General features: G+C 38.8%; 1 protein-coding gene across 2 annotated transcripts in view; it reads right to left on the bottom strand.

Moving 5' to 3' along the window:
• Positions 1–22,690, bottom strand: part of LOC126235920 (adenylyl cyclase 78C-like) — a 751,097-nt gene that overhangs the window by 104,408 nt on the left and 623,999 nt on the right. For both annotated transcript variants that reach the window (XM_049944876.1, XM_049944877.1), the window contains exon 8: positions 1,171–1,320. In XM_049944876.1, the coding sequence (XP_049800833.1) occupies positions 1,171–1,320 (150 nt within the window). The remainder of the gene's footprint in view (positions 1–1,170; positions 1,321–22,690) is intronic.

Below are 22,690 nucleotides of genomic sequence, written 5' to 3'. Positions count from 1 at the left end.
TCTTTTGTGCCACTTATAAGCTGTTCAGTCACACCAGACATCAATAGGAAGAAAACCGAATGAAGTCAAGAAAGATATCTAGTAAGAATGTAGAATTGAGGAAAACTTTACTAGGAAGAAACCTAAAATAGGGGAATTTTTAGCACTGATCTTATGGACTTTCACAGGGGCTACAAATTTATGGCACAGAATCACAAAAAACATAAAATTGGAGTAGGCCTACTTAAAATCGGAGTTCCACTGTACATAGAACCAAAATATGAAAAAATAAAGTAAGTTTCAGAATTTAAATACTCGGGAGAAATAACCCAGCTAAATACTCTGGACAAAGCAGCTACACAGTTTGCTCAGGTTCAACGATTCACACAGCAGATTCCCACACTGTTTGCTCTTGTTCAACAACAGAGTTCTTGCTGCTACTTTGTTACTGTATTGTAGAACCCAAAATATCATCGAGTAGGTGCTAATGTATGAAAACTGTTCTTGTAAACGAATATTTTCTTAACTCTTAATTATAGCTATTGTAAAGGGATATTTGCTTGACTCTTGAATTATAGCTCATTTTCTTTTATTTCTATTTAACAGCTTATATACTGGTTATCAGTAATTTAGGAGGAGCAAATAAAATATGTTGTTTATTATGCATAATACTGAAACCAGCATACAGTAGGTGCTTTAAACAATAAGATACCAATTTTGCTTTGATTATTATTAGAAAGGTTATATGATTAGTAATTTATTTACTACAATCAAGCATTTAATTTAAAGTGTGAAATATTTTTCACCAATGTAGTTCATTTAAGTAATATTTTATTATTTTAATTTTTCTTAAAACCACTCAGAGAATTATAAAATCTGTAAAATCTGCACAGAAAAAAGTTTGAATGCTAGTTTCATGGTGGGTATTGGTGGTGGTGGTGGTGGTGGTGGTGGTGATGGTGGTTGGTTGGGATGCAGGAAGGGTGTAAGGTAACTTTGACAGTTCTCCCAGCGGTGCAGAATCATCTCAATGTGGTGTTGTCCTAATGTATGAAAACATGTAAGATGACAGTTTGATAAGCACAGTATAGAGAAGTAAATTTGACTGAATTTGGCAGCAACATGTGAATGACAGTGTTTTAACACATTTCAAACATATTTCAGAGATACAGAACAGAAAATGAAAATTACCTGTGTTCTCTGGCGTACATGCTGAATAGCCTTGATCATATGCAGCCCCATCTCCACACAGCAGTGAGCATGATCGGCACGTGCTTTTGGCAAACCAGAGACACAGTAGTAGCAGTCTCCCAAAAGTTTGATGCGCAGGCAGTGTGTCTCCTGGAACAAGGGGACCCTCTCAAGCATCTGACTGTGGCCAAGAACATCATTCAAGAATACATATAACCACTATGCAAATATGGGACAGCTTTTAGTTTTTAAGGAAATATGTGAAGTAATTATACATGCCAAGAAAACGTCTTTGTATACAAATATATACTCGTAAATTGTGTAGCCTTCTTTCTACATCTATGCCGCAAACCACTGTGAAGTGCACGGCACATGGTAAGTCTCATTGTACCACTTTTTGGGGCTTCTTCCCATTTTCCATTCACATATAGAGTACAGGAAGAATGATTGTTTGAATGCCTCTGTATGTGCTGTAATTATTCTAATCTTGTCCTCACGAGCCCTATGTGAGCGATAATTTGTTATATTTAAGGACAGTTCTTGGAACTTTGTTAGTACACTTTCCCGGAATAGTTTACATCTATCTTCAAGAGTCTGCCATTTCAGTTTCTTCGGCATGTTTGTGATGCTCTTTCACAGGTTAAACAAACCTGTGATCTTCTTAAAAGAGAAAACTGCCATTTGAATGTGTATTATTATATTTACCTTTTGCACTATCAAGATTTTAGCTTTTATGCCATTTTCATGTGTAGCACTAAAGGCAGTTAGATGATAATTAAGTTTTATGAACAAATATGACTTAATACTGATCTAACAACCTTTAACACTGTACATGATAATGCCATAAAAGCCGAAATTTGGATGGTACAAAAGATCAATATGTCCCACACTTGAGCAGTCTTCTAGAATGTCTCGTAAGTGAATCATAAGCAATCTCCTTTGTAGACTGATTGCACTTCCCCAGTATTTTATCAATAAATTGAAGTCTACTAATTGCTTTACCCAAGACTGAGCCCATGTAATCATTTCATTTCATATCACTACAAAATTCTACACCCATGTATTTGTACAAGTTGGCCGATCCCAACTGCAACTCACTGACATAATCACACCATACTACATTTTGTCGTTTTGTGAAATTTCTTATCAATATCCCTTTTTCTCAACACAACCTGATTGTACATGGATGAATGAAGTATCATTAGAAATGATTTTTTAACGGCTTCTCACACTGCATGCAAATTTTTTGCTAAAACTTACTATTTGTGGAAAATTTTACATCAAAGTGACTTTTAAATACCTGGAAAAAGGCATCAAGAATGCCCAGTTTCATACCTATATTTTACGAAGATCACTTATTAATCACAAATAAGAGACTCCCTATTCATATTATCTTATTACAAACACTATTTCATTTGTTTTAAAGTACTTATAAAGCAGATTATTTATGTACAGCACTGTCATTGACAATAACCATGCCCATTAAACGAATATACACTGATCAGCAAGAACATTATGACCACCTACCTAATAGCTGGTATGTCCACCTTTGGCATGAATAACAGTGGCGACGTGTCACGGTACAGAAGCAATCAGGCCGTGGTAGGTTGCTAGCTAGAGGGAGGTGCCGCCACATCAGCAAAGAAAAGTCACCAAATAGTTGAAAATTCCAGGAAAGGGGGGGGGGACGGGGGGGGGGGGGTTGGGGGGGGGCATGAGCTCTGACACCGCATTCAATCACATTCCAGATGTGTTCAATCAGGTTCTGATCTAGTGAGCTGGAGGGAGCAATGGATCAACTCCAACTTGCCACTATGTTCCTTGAACCACGCCATCACACTCCTGGGCTTGGACATGGCACATTATCTTGTTGAAAAATGCCACTGCCATCATGAAACATGATCATCACTAAGGGGTGTACGTAGTCTGCAATCAGTGTACGATACTCCTTGGCTGTCATGATGCCTCACATGAACTCCACTGGACCCATGGATGCCCATAATGGGCCCCAGAGCATAATGGAGCTGCTGCCAGCTTATGTCTGTCCCATAGTAAGGGTGTCAATGAGCTGTTCTCCTGGATGATGAAAGATTTGCACCATGCCATTGGTATGATGAGGAAGGAGTTGGGAGTCATCAGTCCATACAATGCTCTGCCACTGCGCCAATGTCCAGTGCTGATGATTACATGACCATTTTGGTCATAATTGCTGATGTCATGGCATTAACTCTGGCACATGCATGGGTCATCAGATGCAGAGACCCAATGTTAGGAGTGTTTGGTGCACTGTGTGATCACTGTACTCTGCGCAGCATTAAAGTCTGATGTAAGTTCTGCTACAGTTCACTATCTGTCCTATTTTACCAGTCTTCCCAACTTATGACATCCATCTGTAATGATGGGTGGCCACCCAGTTCCATGATGTCTGAACGTGGTGTCACCTTGGATTCGCCACCTGTTGGAGACACTCACTATAGCAATCCTTGAACAACCAACAAGTCGTGCATTTTCCAAAATGCTCATGCCGAGCCTCCGGGCCATCACAATTTGCCCTCGATCAAATTCAAACAGTTCGTACACCTTCCCCATTCTAAAGTCGGACAGCACACTCACTGATACTACTTGCACTGTGCATGTGTCCAACTAGCAGTCATTCCTTGCCAGGTGACACTGTTATTGCCTGGGCAGGTTTACATCAAAAGTAGGCCAGTGATCATAATATTTTGACTGATCAGTGTACCTTCTGAAATGACAAATACGTCATTGTTGCCTCAAATTGTGATTTACCTATTGCTACCACAGCCTAATGTGCTTACTGTAATTGAAAATGTTTATCAAGTTAAACTTACAGGTTACATTGCCCTATTGATAGTTGTCTCTGGTTGTTATACAAGCTAGGACAAACATTCTGATTGCAAAGCACATTTTTGAACAAATGGGAATGTATATAGAATTATGCTTCCATCCCCAATACTACCCATACCAAAACAACTACACTTATTCAAAGTACTGTCATTAGTAAAAACTATAAAAGTGTGAAAGCTTTGCACAGGCCCCACGGTTTCTTTCTACTTTATATTTGCATGGAAAAGTCCAGTATGCCTAACTGTGTTTTTTGCACAAACATTCGCTGTGCCACTGTGATAAATAATCATCTCCATACTTAAAACAACTAGCAAACACATCAACACCTATACTCTGCAAACAAGTGTAAAGTGCATGGTACAGGGTACTTACCATAGTACCACTTATAAGGACTTCTTCTGATTTCCCTGACATACGTAGAATGGCAAGAATAACTGCTTACATGGCTCTGTGTGTACTGTAATTCGTCTAATCTTGTTTTCATGATCCCTGTGGGACTGATATCGGTCGGGGTTGTAGTATATTCCTAGATTTCTTGCTTAACTCTGGTACTTTGCAATTATCTTTCACACGATAGTTCTGCGTCTATTTCTGCATGTCTGCTATTTTAGTTTTTTCAGCATCTCCACAACATTCTCCCATGGATCAAATAAACCTGAAACTATTCATGCTATTCTTCTTTGTATATGTCCAATATCCCCTTGTGGCCCTGTTTGGTATCAGTCACACAATATGATATCTCATGTGATCATAATTTTAATAATAAACCTAAATGTGTGGTTCCTGAAGAGGGGCAGCAGCCTTTTCAGTAGTTGCAAGGGCAACAGTCTGGATGACTGACCGATCTGGCCCTGTAACACTAACCAAAACGGCCTTGCTGTTGTGGTACTGCAAACGGCTGAAAGCAAGGGGAATCTACAGCCGTAATTTTTCCCGTGGGGATGCAGCTTTACTGTATGATTAAATGATGATGGTGTTCTCTTGGGTAAAATATTCTGGAGGTAAAATAGTCCCCCATTCGGATCTCTGGGCGGGGACTACTCAAGAGGACGTTGTTATCAGGAGAAAGAAAACTGGCATTATACGGATCGGAGCATGGAATGTCAGATCCCTTAATCGGGCAGGTAGGTTAGAAAATTTAAAAAGGGAAATGGATAGGTTAAAGTTAGATATAGTGGGAATTAGTGAAGTTCAGTGGCAGGAGGAACAAGACTTTTGGTCAGGTGAATACAGGGCTATAAATATAAAATCAAATAGGGGTAATGCAGGAGTAGGTTTAATAATGAATAAAAAAATAGGAGTGCGGGTAAGCTACTACAAATAGCATAGTGAACTCATTATTGTGGCCAAGATAGACACGAAGCATACGCCTACTACAGTAGTACGAGTTTATATGCCAACTAGCTCTGCAGATGATGAAGAAATTGATGAAATGTATGATGAGATAAAAGAAATTATTCAGGTAGTGAAGGGAGACAAAAATTTAATAGTCATGGGTGACTGGAATTCAACAATAGGAAAAGGAAGGGAAGGAAACGTAGTAGGTGAATATGGATTGGGGGTAAGAAATGAAAGAGGAAGCCGCCTGGTAGAATTTTGCACAGAGCATAACTTAACCATAGCTAACACTTGGTTCACGAATCATGAAAGAAGGTTGTATACATGGAAGAATCCTGGAGATACTGACAGGTTTCAGATAGATTATATAATGGTAAGACAGAGATTTAGGAACCAGATTTTAAATTGTAAGACATTTCCAGGGGCAGATGTGGACTCTGACCACAATCTATTGGTTATGAACTGTAGATTAAAACTGAAGAAACTGCAAAAAAGTGGGAATTTACAGAGATGGGACCTGGATAAACTGAAAGAACCAGAGGTTGTAGAGAGATTCAGAGAGAGCATAAGGGAACAATTGACGGGAGTTGGGGAAAGAAATACAGTAGAAGAAGAATGGGTAGCTTTGAGGAATGAAATAGTGAAGGCAGCAGAGGATCAAGTAGGTAAAAAGATGGATAACGGAAGAGATACTGAATTTAATTGATGAAAGGAGAAAATACAAAAATGCAGGAATACAAACGTCTCAAAAATGAGATCGACAGGAAGTGCAAAATGGCTAAGCAGGGATGGCTAAAGGACAAATTTAAGGATGTAGAGCCTTATCTCAAGAAGGGTAAGATAGGTACTGCCTACAGGAAAATTAAAGAGACCTTTGGAGTAAAGAGAACCACTTGCATGAATATCAAGAGCTCAGATGGAAACCCGGTTCTAAGCAAAGAAGGGAAATCAGAAAGGTGGAAGGAGTATATAGAGGGTCTATACAGGGGCGACGTTCTTGAGGACAATATTATGAAAATAGAAGGGGAGGTAGATGAAGATGAAATGGGAAATATGATACTGCGTGAAGAGTTTGACATAGCACTGAAAGACCAAAGTCGAAACAAGGCCCAGGTGGAGTAGACAACATTCCATTAGAACTACTGACAGCCTTGGGAGAGCCAGTCCTGACAAAACTCTACCATCTGGTGAGCAAGATGTATGAGACAGGCGAAATTCCCTCAGACTTCAAAAAGAATATAATAATTCCAATCCCAAAGAGAGCAGGTGTTGACAGATGTGAAAATTACCGAACTATCAGTTTAATAAGTCACAGCTGCAAAATACTAACGCGAATTCTTTACAGACGAATGGAAAAACTGGTAGAAGCGGACCTCGTGGAAGATCAGTTTGGATTCCGTAGAAATGTTGGAACACGTGAGGCAATACTGACCCTATGACTTATCTTAGAAGAAAGATTAAGGTAAGGCAAACCTAAGTTTATAGCATTTGTAGACTTAGAGAAAGCTTTTGACAATGTTGACTGAAATACTCTCTTTCAAATTCTGAAGGTGGCAGGGGTAAAATACAGGGAGCGAAAGGCTATTTACAATTTGTACAGAAAGCAGATGGCAGTTATAAGAGTCGAGGGACATGAAAGGGAAGCAGTGGTTGGGAAAGGAGTGAGACAGGGTTGTAGCCTCTCCCCAATGTTATTCAATCTGCATATTGAGCAAGCAGTAAAGGAAACAAAAGAAAAGTTCGGAGTAGGTATTAAAATGCATGGAGAAGAAATAAAAACGTTGAGGTTCGCCGATGACATTGTAATTCTGTCAGAGATAGCAAAGGACTTGGAAGAGCAGTTGAACGGAATCGACAGTGTCTTGAAAGGAGGGTGTAAGATGAACATCAACAAAAGCAAAATGAGGATAATGGAATGTAGTCGAATTAAGTCGGGTGATGCTGAGGGAATTAGATTAGGAAATGGGACACTTAAAGTAGTAAAGGAGTTTTGCTATTTGGGGAGCAAAATAACTAATGATGGTCGAAGTAGAGAGGATATAAAATGTAGACTGGCAATGGCAAGGAAAGTGTTTCAGAAGAAGAGAAATTTGTTAAGATTGAGTATTGATTTATGTGTCAGGAAGTCGTTTCTGAAAGTATTTGTATGGAGTGTAGCCATGTATGGAAGTGAAAAATGGACGATAAATAGTTTAGACAAGGAGAGAATACAAGCTTTTGAAATGTGGTGCTACAGAAGAATGCTGAAGATTAGATGGGTAGATCACATAACTAATGATGAGGTATTGAATAGAATTGGGGAGAAGAGGAGTTTGTGGCACAACTTGACTAGAAGAAGGGATCGTTTGGTAGGACTTGTTCTGAGGCATCAAGGGATCACTAATTTAGTACTGGAGGGTAGCATGGAGGGTAAAAATCGTAGAGGGAGACCAAGAGATGAATGCACTAAGCAGATTCAGAAGGATGTAGGCTGCAGTAGGTACTGGGAGATGAAGAACCTTGCACAGGATAGAGTAGCATGGAGAGCTGCATCAAACCAGTCTCAGGACTGAAGACCACAACAACAACAACAACAGTTGTGGTACAAAGTCACATTTGGATGTGGAACAACTTTCATTATCAGGAGAAAGAACTGCATATAGTTCCTGATCAATAGAGAACATGGCAACAGTCTGGCATATACCAAGGACCTCTCTGCTGTGCCTAATAGAGTGATGACATGAGATTCTCAACAGTATTGAGCCTGATAGAAATTGAAATAGAGAAAATATATAAGGATACTGAAGAGGTAATTCAATTTATAAAGAGAGATGAAAGTGGGGGATTGGAGAGTGGTTGTAGGGAAAGGAATAGAAAAAGTGTTACAGGAGAATATGGGCTTGGCAGTAGAAATTCATGAGGGGAATGACTAATTGAGTCCTGCAGCAAATTTCAGCTGCTATATTTATTTATTGGTCCTGTGAATCTAGGACTGTACAATGTACAAAATATATTGGACTATTCATTAACTACAATAGACATTCATGGATTTTTTCTTTTTTTCAGACATCATTTTACCAAAAGATAAAATTGTACAATATTTTCTTACTCTACACATTTTATAAAAACAGTCTCAATCAGTGAGGCAGTTTTGTTTTTCTAGATATTCCCTTACAGTATAGAAACAGTGCTCGACCAAGTAATCGTTCACAGCTGATTTGAACTTGTTTAAGCCCATTATTATATTTGTGGATTTGGGTAGCACTTTGTACAATTTGATGCCAAGGTGGAGTATGCCTTTCTGTAATAGCACTGTGTTTGTCTGTTGTAAGTGTACATCATGTATTTGTATTGTGTGGTGATTCTTTGACTGCCACTGTTTAGTTTTCCTTTTGTAATAATCACATTTTGAAGTACGGTATATAAATACATGGATGTGGTAGTATTTTATTTTTCCTAAATAATGGCTTGCATGGTGATCTTTGATCTAACCCTTCCATTAATCTAATACTCTTTTTCTGCAATCTAAATGATTTCTGACTAGCTCTACAATTACTCCAAAACACTACACCATATTTCAGTATTGAATGAACATATGCAAAATATATGGTCCTGAGATTATAATGTGATATACAGTTTCTTATTATTCTCACCACAAAACATATTTTGCTCAGTTTTTTATTCACATAGTCCACATGTGTATCCTACTTCATGTTTTGTTGAATCCATACACTGAGAAATTTTGTACCCCCTGTTTTTTCAATTTTTTATCCACTTGTTTCTATAGGAGGATCAGCTGATGTCCTATTCTGGATAGTGAACATATCCAATGCAACAGTTTTTTCCAGGTTTATAATCAAACTGTTTGCATCAACTATCTTCTCTGTGATGGTTTACTCTCATTTTCAAATTTATCTTTGCTACTTCCTGTAATTAAGATGCTGGTGTCATCTGCAAATTTCTATAGCTTTTTTTAATTGTTTACACATAAATCATTTACATATAGTAGGAACAGAATTGGACCCAATATGGAACCTTGGGGAACCCCATGTTTGATAACAAATAAATTTGACTGATGAGTTTCATCTGTCCCATTTACTTCATGTGTTATCTCTATGAGCTGTTTTCTTTCATGGAGGTATGATTTAATCCAGTTATGTGCTGCTCCCCCAATACCCCAGTTCTGGATCTTACCTAGTAATTTATCATGATTGATGGTATCAAACACTTTTGACAAGTCTAGGAATATATTTGAGGTATGTTCCTGCCTATCTAGGGCCTGCAGAAAGAAAAGAAAAGATTGCTGTTTCAGTAGAGTGATTTCTCCTACAACCATGTTGAAATGCCTTTAGAATGTTATATTTATTTATGTAATTTGACATTCTTTTATAAAAGAGTTTCTCTAGAATTTTAGTAAAAACAGACAGTAGAGAAACTGGACTATAGTTTGACACCTCTTACTGGCTTCCTTTTTGTGAGAGGTTTAACCTTAGCAATTTTTAAACATGTTGGAAAGCTGCCAGTTCAGAAGGGCAGAGTCACAAGAAGATACGCCAGTGGTTCAGAAATTAAGTCTACACATTTTTTTACAACAAAATCTGGTATGTTATCTACTCCTGATGATTGCTTTGATTTTAGAAGCTTGATTTCTTGCCATACTTTTTGTGTATTAGTTGGTATGAGAAATATTGTGTTTTCTACCTGTTCAATTTTTGATGTTATTAGTGAGGGATGTTAATGGATGACCTTTTGCTCAATAAGTTTTTCTGCTACATTTACAAAATAACTGTTAAATGTAGTATCTACCTCCTTTGTGTTGCAGATAGTGTGCAAATTTTCATTCAACGGTATATTATTAGTTTTTGTTTTGTTACTTACTGTTTCTCTCCTTACAATATTCCACACAGTTTTCATTTAATTGGATGCATTTCTTATGCAGCTGTCATTTTCCATCATTTTGACACTTTTTATTTCTTTTCTGAGAATTACTTTATAGCTTTTAAAATACCTATCAAATTCTGGTGTTGTGTGACATGTTTTCGTAACTCTGTAGAGGAATAGTTTCTCTGCACATGATTTTCTGATACTTGTAGTGATCCATTTGTGTATACTACGCTCAAGAACCACAAAAGGAGGTACACTTTGTAAAGACCTAGAGACACAGGAAGGTTCCAGATAAATTACATCATGGTCAGATTCTTAAATCAGATACTGTATTTTAAGGCATGCCCAGGTGCAGATATAGACTCATATCACAAGTTAGTAATGATGAAGAAAGACTGGTGTTTAAGAGAACTGTTCTAAAGATTATGAAGATAGCAAGAGCAGATAATAGCAAGAACTGTAACACAATAGCTTAACAACTCATGCATCCAAACTGCTGACAAGAATAATACACAGAAGAACGCAAAATAAAACTGAGAATCGGTTCCATGTGATTGGTCCAGCTTTAGGAAAGGTAAAAGCACCAGAGAGGCAGTTCTCATGTTGTGCTTAATAATGGAAGCAAGACTGAAGAAAAATCAAGGCACTATCACAGAATTTGTTGACTAACAATGTAAAATAGTGCAAGATGTCCAAAATTCTGAGAAAAATAGGAGTAAACTATAGGGAAAGACAGGTAACATAAAAAATGTATAAGAACCACGAGGGAACAACAAGGTTGGAATGAAGTGCTTGAATTAAAAAGGGTGTAAGACAGGGATGCAATCTTAATCACCCCTATACACCAAAGGAGCAATGACAGAAATAAAACAAAGGTTCAAGGGCGATATTAAAATTCAGGATGAAAGAAGAATAATTACATGATCTGTAGAACTGAATGAACAGTCTAAAAAGTACAAAATATGGATCAAAAGTAAATTGGAAAAGTCAAAGGTAATGAGATGCAGAAATGAGAACAGTGAGATAATTAACACTAAAACTGGAGATCACGAAGTAGATGAAGTTAGGAATCTTGCTACCTCGGAAGCAAAATAACCCATGACACACATAATAAGGGAGACATAAAAACCAGATTAGCACAGGCAAAGAGGGCATTCCTGGTCAAAAGTTTACTAGTATCATATTTCAGCCTTAATCTGAGGAAGAAAATCTGAGAATCTACATTTTGGGCTCGGTATTGTATGGTAGTGAATTAAGTATATTGGGAAAACCAAAACAGAAGAGAACTGAAATATTTGAGATATGGTGCTGCAGAAGAATGTTGAAAATCTGGTTGACTGATATGATGGAGACTGAGGTGGTTCTCCACATAATTGGCGAAGACAGGAACATGGAAAACACTGACAAGAAGGGACAGGATGATACGATGTGTGTTATGGCATCAGAGAATAATCTCTATGGTACTACAGGAGGTGTAGAGGATAAACACTGTAGGGGAAGTCAGAGAATGTAGGGTGCAAGTAGGATACTCTGAATGAGGAAGTTAATGCAAGACAGTGAAGACAACATTTCATTTCTACTGCTTCAACCACAGCAAAAGTTCTATCATACCACAACACAAAATCTGCCTTCTGATTTTTTTTTTCTTCTCATCTGAGGTATGGTTACAGCATACTGATATATAGCATCACAAATCAAGCACATCAGCAAAGTTCGCTGAAGGAATATTTTTTCAAGAATAGTAGTTTTTATTTTACATCTACATGGATGCTCTGCAAACCACACTTAAGCACCTGGCAAAGGGTTCATCAAACCACCTTCACAATAATTCTCTATTATTCTCCTCTCAAACAGAATTTGAAAAAAACAAACACCTATATCTTTCCATGTGAGCTCTGATTTTCCTTATTTTATTATGATGATCATTTTTCACTATGTAAGTTGGCATCAACAAAATATTTCTGCATTCGGAGAAGAAAGTTGGTGATCAAAATTTTGTTAGAATATTTCAGCACAATGAGAAATGCCTTTGTTTGAATGATGTCCACCCCAGATACTGTATCATGTCAGTGACACTATCTCCCCTATTTCTCAATAATACAAAATGTGCTGCTCTTTTTCGAACTTTTAAATATACTTCATTAATCCAATCTGGTAATGATCACTGACCATGCAGTAGTGCTCCAAAAGAAGATGGACAACTGTAGACTCATTAGTAGATCTGTTGCATTCTTTTTGTTCTGCCAATAAGTTTCATTCTTTGGTTCACCTTCCCCACAACATTTTATACAAGTTCTTTCCAGTTTAAGTTCTTCATAATAGTAATTTCTAGGTATTTAAATGAATTTGATTGATTATTTGTGTAAGAGAAGTTTAACAGACTCCTTTTAGCACTCATGTAGATGACCTCAAACTTTTCCATTTTTTAGAGTCAATTGCCAATTTTTCAATTTGCAATTTGTTTTGTTCTTCTGATGACTTTAATAGATGGTAAATAACAGCATCATCTGCAAACAACCAAAGATGGATGCTCAGATTGTCTCGTAAATCATTTATATAGATAACAATATTGTGAAAAGGATAGTTGCTACTCACCATGTAGCAGATATTTTGAATCACGGATAGGCACAACAAAAAGACTGTCACAAAATAAGCTTTCAGTCAAAAAGGCCTTTGTCAAAAATAGACTACAGACACTCACACCCACACAAACTCAGCTCATGCACATGTCTGCACTCTCTTGCAGCTGAAGCCACACTGTGAGCAGCAGCAGCAGTGCATGATGGGAGAGGCAACGGGTTGGGGGTAAGGAGAAGACTGGGGTGGGGACATGGAGGGATATCAGAGTACAGGTGGGGGATGATGAAGTGCTGCAGGGGAGTGTGCAGGGACAAGGTGGAGAGAGGGTAGGGCAGCTAGGTGCAGTTGGGAGGTTAGATGGAGGGCAGGGGGGTGGGGTAACGGAAAAGAAGAGAAGTAAAAAGACTGGGTGACTGGTGGAATATCGCTGTGCAGTGCTGGAATGGAAACAGGAAAGGGGCTGGATAGGTGAGAACAATGACTAATGAAAATTGAGGTCAGGAGGGTTATGGGAACATAGGATATATTGTAGGGAGAGTTCCCATATGTGCAGTTCAGAAAAGATGTGTTGGCGGGAAGGATCCATATGGTACAGGTCTTTTGGCTGAAAGCTCACATGTTTAATAATCTTTTTGTTGTGCCTACCTGCATCTCAGAATTTCCTCTATATTGTGAGTAGCAATCTATCCTTTTCTTAATACTGTTGCACTTGAAACAATGGTAGGCCTTTGGTAAATGTTTACTGGCTCCTGCCATATAAGGTAATTTCACGCAGCCTGTGTCTTTCTACAAACAATATTTACATTAGTGGTGCTATTGTGCCTAGTGCGGTGAAAATTTCAAGACCAACAAGTAGTACAACCAGGGTCCAGCTTAGCTTATGGGATCCATTAACAGGTCATCTACTTCACCAGAGGACAGACTGCTGGTTTTTTTCTCAAACTCGAAGTTCAGAAGGGGAAAATTTGCGTAGCAGAAGAGTGTTGTTGCTGCATATTTACAGGGCAATGTCAGTTACGTTTTGACTAAAAATGAACTTTATTGACTGATGTTTCAGTGGGTATAAACCAGGCACAGTTCTTTCTCGGACTCCACGTGTTTCCTGTTCTGCAGGTGTCTGCAGAGTCTTGCCAGGTGAGGTACACTGCACAATATGGAGGCAGGAGAGTGAAACAATGAGTGATTTACATGAATTGCAAGAGAATGTGGCACAATGAATACTTGCCAGCAACACCACCTGCTGCCACTGGCAGTCACTAAGTTACTTGATTAGAGCAACGAGAGTTGATGTCTGGTGTCTGTTTTGGGCATATGCCTGTGCAGGATTCTGAACTTTTCTTTTTTGATACATTATTTACTGAACTAAATACAGTATAGGCATGAGTTATTAATTTTTTATGTTAACCCCTTAAAATTTGTTAATCACCACCAATTACTGCTCATTTGAAAAGTCATTCTACAGTTGTGCTACCTATAGTAGCTTCAGGTGAGTTAAATGGGCCATTCTACATGAGTGAGGAGCCAGAACTCTCCCTCTGCAACACAATGAAGTATAATGCTCAGTAAGTCACGCTAAGAGTACTGTGTGACACATCTTTTAACTCGGCTACAGCACACTCTATTGACCTATAAAAACCAAAATATGTAAATAAGAACGCCATATGCATTAAGTCTCTCAGAGTTTTATTACAAATTCACCATTAAATTATGTGCAAGGCCTACCTCCTCTTGAGTCATTAGTCCCTCATTCTCAACCACGAGGAGATGGAAGACTTCAGGTTAGTAGCACACTTATAGTCACTGCCAATATTCACAATCAAATACAAGGGAAAGTTACAAAGTAAAACGACTTTGGCAATTTCTCACTATTAGTACTTGGTAACACTGCTAGTATCCATGGCTGAAGTACTGTTATCTGCAATAGTTCTATACAGCATGCCACTCTTATTCTTGCGTTAGTCATTGTGTTGTAGCAGACTGTGAAACATGGCAACTCCATTGTCAATCTGCACCAAGGAGGAAATGAGGGCTGTGATTTACTTTTGGTTTGTGTAGGTGTTAAAACTGCAGAAATTATTCATTGAATGCAAGCGCAGTATGGTGGAAGCTGACTATTGTGATGCAAAATCTATGAATGGACAGCGAGCTTCAAACTGGGAAGGACTTCTCTACATGACGAGGTAAGATTGGGTATGCCATCGATGTTGTATTCCATCTTACATGACAGGCAAAACTTTTGGAAAAGTGTACGCACAATGGGTACTGAAATATTTGTCAGTGCAGCATAAGGCACAATGGATGGGCAGTTCTCGTAAACGTTTGGCCCATTATTATCGTGAGGGAGCTGGGTTTTTACAGCAAATCATTACTGTTGGATGAAATGTGGGTGCATCATCATGAACTGGAAAGTAAGACTGTGAGCATGGTTTGGAGACACCCATCTTCGCCAGAAGCTAAGAAATTTAAACGTCAACCATCAGCTGGTAAGATTATATTAACACTACCCTGGGACATGGAAGGTGTGGTAGCTGTTCATTTCATCCCCAAGATGCAAAACTGTCAACAGTGTGAACTCTTGTTATGTGTTTTGAACTAAACTGAAGCCTGAAATCAGATCGAAATGTTGCAGAAAATTGCAAAAAGATGTCATCCTACAGGAAACTGACACTCAGCCACATTCTGTCAAACGGACGGCCAAAACAATAAAGGAGTTGGAACCGCCATATGGTCCAGACCTGGCGCTAAGCGATTTCCACGTGTTTGGACCATTGAAGGAAGTGCTCAGGGGAAGAAGATCTGCAACCAATGCAGAAGTCATTGATGTGGTGGAAAACTGGTTATAGGTACAACCAAAAAAATTTTTCTGACCTAATTAAAAAAAAAGTGAAACATTGGACATAGTGCATTGCAGTACAGGGTGCTTATGTAGAAAAATAATGTATGTTTCAGTTTTCTATAACCAGAATTAATATTTCGTTTCCTAATAGTCCCTTTACTTTTTGACTTTCCCTTGTATTACCTTCATATACTGTAGCAGTGTATGACTCAATGAAAAATATTTAAAACACTTTGTTATAGCTTTTGTGTATCACTTTCACTTTTATACCTGTCACTTTTACTTTTATACCTATGCCTTAGACAAAGCACAAGTTGCACTTGCATCTACATGCATACTCTGCAAACCACTGTGAGGTGCATGGTAGAGGGCCACATCCCGTTTTATCAGTTATTAGGGTTTCTTCCTGTTCCATTCAAGTATGGAGCACGGGAAGAATGAATGCCTCTGTGCATGCAGTAATTATTCTAATCTTATCCTCATGATCCCTGTGTGAATGATATGTTGGGGATTGTAGTATATACCTAGAGTAATAATTTAAAGCCACTTCTTGAAACTTTGCTAACAGACTTTCTCTGGATAGCTTATGTCTGTCTTCATGAGTCGCCCAGTTCAGTTTCTTCAGTGTCTCTATAACGCTCTCCCAGGGATTAATTGAACCAGTGACCATTCGTGCTGCCCTTCGCTGTATAAGTTCAATATATCTTGTTAGTCCTATGTGGTATGGGCCCCACACACTTGAGCAATATTCTAGGATGGGTCACATGAGTAATTTGTAAGCAATCTCTTTTGTATACTGATTGCACTTCTCCAGTATTCTATCAATAAACCGAAGTCTACCACCTGTTTACCCACGAATGGACCTATGTGATTATTCCATTTCATGTCCCTACAAAGTGTTACACCCAGGTATTTGTTTTAGCTGGTGGATTCCAACAGTGACTCACTGATATTATTATCACAGGATACTACCTTGTGAGTGTGTGAGATACACCTGCCTTCTAGCCACAGTGCTTTACTAGGCATAGTCTTATTGGAAGAGGCATGCCATTGCTTCCCTCTGTTGACTTCACTGACTTGCCAAGCACTTAAGAGTGAAACTGACAGTTTAATGTGGACTATAATCCATTCGGCTATTTTTTAACAGTGCCAAGGAATCATATAGATGGAAGAACAAAATTCTAGGACTGTGTGTGGAGCTTATGGGCCGTCAACAGCGAGGTTATCGGCGACCTTGGCAAAGTTCATCGATAGTGTAATCCTATGCCTATATTCACTCCATATTTCCTGAACTTTTCGTTGACAACCAAAACTTAAAAGATAAACTCGGAAAAGCTGTATTACATAATAGACAACTTTCCGATATGCAGCTCATAGCACGTTGTATTTTTATAGTGTACATCAACTATGAAAAATGCGAAGTGGAGCATCATCAAAATCTTTGAAACTTATTCTGTACACTTTAGGCCTATATCAATAAACTCTAAATGTGATCTAGTAGCTTCCTGCACTACACTCTATTACCGCTCCCGCACAATGTAAATGGAACAATTGCCCAGTATTATTATAAGTTGTCGGATGCTGGGATGTTGATATGTTCTGGTACATAGAAACACTGAAAAACACGCAATTCAAAAAACTGAAGGAAATACTACAGTACTATCAAGGAACTATGAGCAAATAGGAAAACAATGCGTTTCCAAAATTTTGCTGAAAGGATTTTACCAGCTCCCTCGAATTTTCATGACGATAACACTGCATAAAATAAGTGCGGATCTTTCGAAGGTTTTTTATACTACAATGAATCCAAGTAACTGTTATTTGTTGAACTTTACTTTATCCTATAAAGAAAGAGTTGCGCTGCAATAAGAAGCGAATTTAATCCCCTATAGCGTATTAATTGTAAGTTCCGAGGGCACTTGCGAGCGAAGAAAGCAACCCCAACGGCCCAACCTCCACATAGACCACCGCAGGGGTGACGTGCCGAAGTCGCACAAGGAAGTAAAAATCTATTAAACATTGTTCGTAAACGAAACTGAAATCGTCTTTCGTACTGACACGCTTAATAAAAAGATCCCAACTGCAAAAATTACGTACTCTTATTGAAAGGAAATGAAACGGTACGTAAATAACACATGAAACAACAACGGCTAACTCACACATTTCTGTCGTTTAAAGCTAATGTTGACTGCCGCCAAAAACAAATGGCACCATCCGAAGCCTTCCGACATTTGACGACTTCTACCGATTCACGGCTAGAGAGTAGAGAGCGGATCTGCCAACGGAAAGTCAGTAAACTACGATGATAGTCAATGAAAAGCTCGTGAGCAATGCAACTCCGTCTTCTCACGCGGTGCAATACTGGAACTATGCTTTTGTTCTGTGTTTCGTATACTTAAGTCTATCATCTTGCCTCCATTTCAAGCGTTAACGATGTTACAATACGAAAGACAAGTCAGAAGACCTCGGGATGCTAATGTTTTGTTTCCGGGCATTTTCAGCACCGATGTAATAATAATAATATTGTTAATGCGTTGTTGTGTCGGTTTGTTTTAAAACGAGTAATATAGCACTCTAGGACTCGTCGCAGATATTAAAGTCTTCGAGAACGCGAGCTACAGCACGTAATAAATAAAGCCCGTCTTACTTCCACTCTCATAGGCGAACCGTGCTGTATCGTGAGGGTCGCGCAAGAACTGACTGCGACAAAACAAGCAAAGCTTCACTAATATCACACAAAAATATATACTCAAATAAATTTTAAGGTTTGTTTTTACGAAAAAAACGCTTTCAAACAGAAAATTACACAAAATGAACGTAACATTGCACGATAATGATATGAAAACTCAAATATCCTGCACTCCAGATTTTACTTTTTGCAAAATTTTTATTTTTTATTATACATGTAATGATAAAAACATAAAAAACTCCCACAAAACATTCAAAAAATGAAAATTACTCTAGTAGTTTTTAGGTGTTTGCTTTCCTTCTCAGAGGTTTTCTTTGAACTCGCTGGAAAGTCTTTTGGAGATTTCATGTCACATTGGCTTCTTACAACAATGTCAAATATAAGGTGTCTTTTTGTCTTTTTCCTCTTTTCTGGGTTGCAGGTGGGGTAGATTTTGCGTTTTTCCAATCATTGTACAACGACTTGGTTTCAGTACACGCAAAACGCGGTGAAGGATGCGCGAAGTTCACAGGGTTTGTGATACTTGCTGACTCGCTTTTTATCTGTGATATCATCAACGAGTTTACAAGCTTATTCAAAACTTAAAGCGCTTCACCTGTATCTTTTCAGGAATTGTGAAGGACAAACACATTCACCTCACTTACGTCCAATATGCGAAAAAATAATGTCATTGGCCGTCGTCGGGAGAGGCTTCGACGTGCAGCGATATTTGTTTCGACCTAATGCATTTCTAGCAGAACCTCTAGCTAAATATTCAGTATCCGCACTTCTGTCTTCATCACTTTAATCACTTTTTTTTTTTTTCAAGGAGATCGCAGGTGGCAAAATAAATTTGCCTTCACTTCTCACTTACCTATACTGTATTATGTTCACTTTCAATTTCGTTGCCGCTATCTGATCGAACATCGCTTCCTAAATTGTCCTCAAACCATTTTAAATCTCCTCAAAGTCAGGGTCCGTTAAACACGAACAATAGATGAAGAGCCGGCTACTGAATCCATAACGCAAAGTCGCAGGTGCCGTCTCAGAGACCGATAGCACGAAAGAAGCAGTAATAGTATAGGTCCACGTGACGTTCAAGTGCCTACTGACAAAGGAAACCACGGCAGCTTCAGGAAAGAACAACTAGACAATGCTGTAATCTCCTACGCCACTATTATGCATTAAGCCTAGTTTACACGACGACACTAGGTTCCAGGTAACTGCGCTACCGGCCACTGCGCAGTTTAGTTTCACCAACTCGTTGGTGAAACTAAACACTTTCGGCGTGTTCCTACTTTGGCGACACTAGTTGCATGAGTTTTTAGGTTATGTATGTTCGTAGAGTGTAGCCGAACTGAAATATGAAGTGAAGAACGGAGAATAGTGTTTGCATTTTGGATATCTATGCTTTTCATAGGTGTTTGTGGGATTTCAGTGATGCCATTTACAAAAATAAGCAACATGTTGCTGCCGCTGAGACCGTCATGTGCGATCATAACATAGATGCTTTGACAATATCTGAGGTGCAGGGCAAAATTTATTGAGTTAGCGGCACATATACAACTGAATTAAGAAAAATACAGCCAAGTGAAATTCTAGCTGTGGCAATGCTCTCGTCTACAAGATGGCCAACTCTTTGTTAAGGAATGTTGTTGACAGGAGGGCAAGCTATACCAATTCAAGAAGCTGCATTCTTTATTCAATATGTATCTGTTTAAAACGTCGCTGCAGTGCTCGCCATTCACACATGTTAGAATTTTGAAATATTGCCACTGTACAGATCTATCTTCAAGAGGGTAGTTCGCAAACCATTCTCTTCTTAGTGCGGGCTGCTTCGAATAATGATTGTTGGTAATGTTAATAATCATTACTGCTAATGTTAATAACAATTGGTGTTAATGAAACAGCGTCATCACCAATTAAAACCGTATATTATAGCATGCCGACTGTTCTCGATTGTAATGCACGCAATATGATATGTAATTTCAGTTCTGGCGACAGTACTTCATGCATTACAGTACCTTTATTCCTTGTCGCATAATTAACTCTATTTAGAAGAAACATGAGCAGTTCTGGTAACATTCTAAGATAATTAAAAGAACTTCTTGGATCTTCCATTATAAATTATTTCAGCAAACATGCTGAGCAACCGAGCTGACGTCTTTTCTTCATCCAGTCACGAATCGAAACATGTTTCTTATTTTTTCTAATGCAGCGATTCCACGCAATCACAACTTGTGCGATGAGCAGCTGCCAAAACTTTCATTTTAGACACGACTCAGGGGCCCACAAAACGACGAAACTGAAGTGTATTATGGTGTCGCCGTGTCTACGGTTACATATGAAACTACTTGCGTGCAACTCGTTCCACGCAACGAGCGGCGCAATCCAATGTCGTCGCGTAAACTAGGCTTAACAATAACCGCTGGCGGTCTGTGAGACCGCACCTGGGACGTTAAGGGTGAAGGTTCAACCAGCGATACCTGTGGTACAGGCAGCAGCTGTGTGAACCAAGTGCACTGTTGCCACGTATACCATGTTAGTTGACACCACAGTCTAACGTAACAGTCGCGACACTCACTGCTGTAAAAGTTGTTGCCGTTTGACAGATGGAGCGACACTAGCGCTTCAAGCGGCAGGTAAGGTGAACGTCAGACGCGTCGTAAGCATAATGTGTGTTTGCATCCATTTCCTACGTAATTTCCGAATTATTCGAGTTAGTTTCTTGCCTCCAAGAGTTTGTGTACTATCAGAAAGCAATTATGTTTCTAAAAATGATTCTAAAATAAGCGCAAGTATGGACAAAAACCATGAATAGAGTGGCAAGCTACAACAAATTCGCGAAGAAACACTTGTGACATTGGACAGAATTGCAGCTTACCACGTTGATATCAAAAGAATATAAACACACAGATTCACATGTAAGAAGCACGGGCATGTACCTCTACATGCAAAAGCGATGGACAGCTCGTTTATCGTTCTGTAGGCCTACTGTGTTTGTCACTGTCGCCTGTTGCCACAAGTACAACCTTCATCTTTATATTATTCTAAGTGGGACAAGCAACTGACAAATAATGGGAGAAATATGCTGAAAACATTATAATGAGCTGGTTACATTACATATCACGAAAAACCAAATATTTGAATAATTTTCAAACAATCTGTCTGTAGGCACTTTCCTTGCCCCATAATAGTTGCGCTCGAAGTCTAGCAATCTGAACGTTCTGACACTTCACACGCTTTTGTAAGACACGAACAGCTGCACTTAATCTAACCACTTCATCGTCAAAGCAGGTCTGTGTTGATGATTCTCACGAATCTGGCACTAATACATGGAGAGTTGAACTGGCTGCTTCTGTGTCATAGGACTGTTTTACAGCTTTAGATTGACTGTCGAATATTTGTGGCAGTTTCCTCTTCGTCTGTTGAGGTGGCTTATTTGGAATGTCAAACAGTGTGGGTACTGCATTCCACACGAGTTTTTATTGTCTGCGTTCATGAACTGGTTTTGTTCGAAATGTAGCGAACAAAACCTAATATTATTATACAGGTAAACCGGGTCTTTCTTCATAAGGTCTTCTCGTCTGCTATTAACTAGCCATTTTTTGCTCCTAAAACAAACATTCATCATTTATACACATACATTTGCAAGTGAATCCTGACGATACAGTTTAGTAACATGATGGTATATACCTCTCAGGATCCTTAGGAAACCTAAAAAAGACAGCTGTGGTGTCTTCTTCCTATTGCTGCTGCATTTTATTGCGCTACAAACGCTCCCGATGGTAAAAACCATTGTATAAATCAAAATAAACAATCACTATTCGCTTTCACGATCGCGCTGAACTCACAGTTCAACCTACTGGCCGCTTGGAGCGCTGCTGGCGCTGAAGGCAACAAAATCGAGGCGAAGTGTCGCGACTGTTATGTTAGACTGTGGTTGACACTATGTTGATTATAGCGTGCGTTTACAGACGCGAGCTGAGATGAAGTAGTGTGAAACGAAGGAGAAGCATTTCACACTACTTCATCTCAGCTCGCGTCTGTAAACGCACGCTATAATCAACATAGTGTCAACTAACATGGTATACGTGGCAACAGTGCGCTTGGTTCACACAGCTGCTGCCTGTACCATAGTTGCCAATCGTTGGGACATTGTCGCTACGCGTAGTGACGTACGGCTCTTTTTTTCCAAAATGTAGGGACGAATTTCCGATCCCTCAGTAAAATGTAGGGAATTTTTGTTTCAACAAAGAAACATTACAAAATCAGAAATTAAAAAAGAAAAAGTTGCAAACTTTATAGATTTTTAAACATTGTTTATATGTCACTATTGCATACGGAAAGCTGGCGTATAATGGTCTACC

The sequence above is a fragment of the Schistocerca nitens genome, chromosome 2 (assembly GCF_023898315.1).
Source record: "Schistocerca nitens isolate TAMUIC-IGC-003100 chromosome 2, iqSchNite1.1, whole genome shotgun sequence".
Taxonomy (NCBI): domain Eukaryota; kingdom Metazoa; phylum Arthropoda; class Insecta; order Orthoptera; family Acrididae; genus Schistocerca; species Schistocerca nitens.
This window is presented reverse-complemented; position numbering and strand designations above follow the sequence as displayed.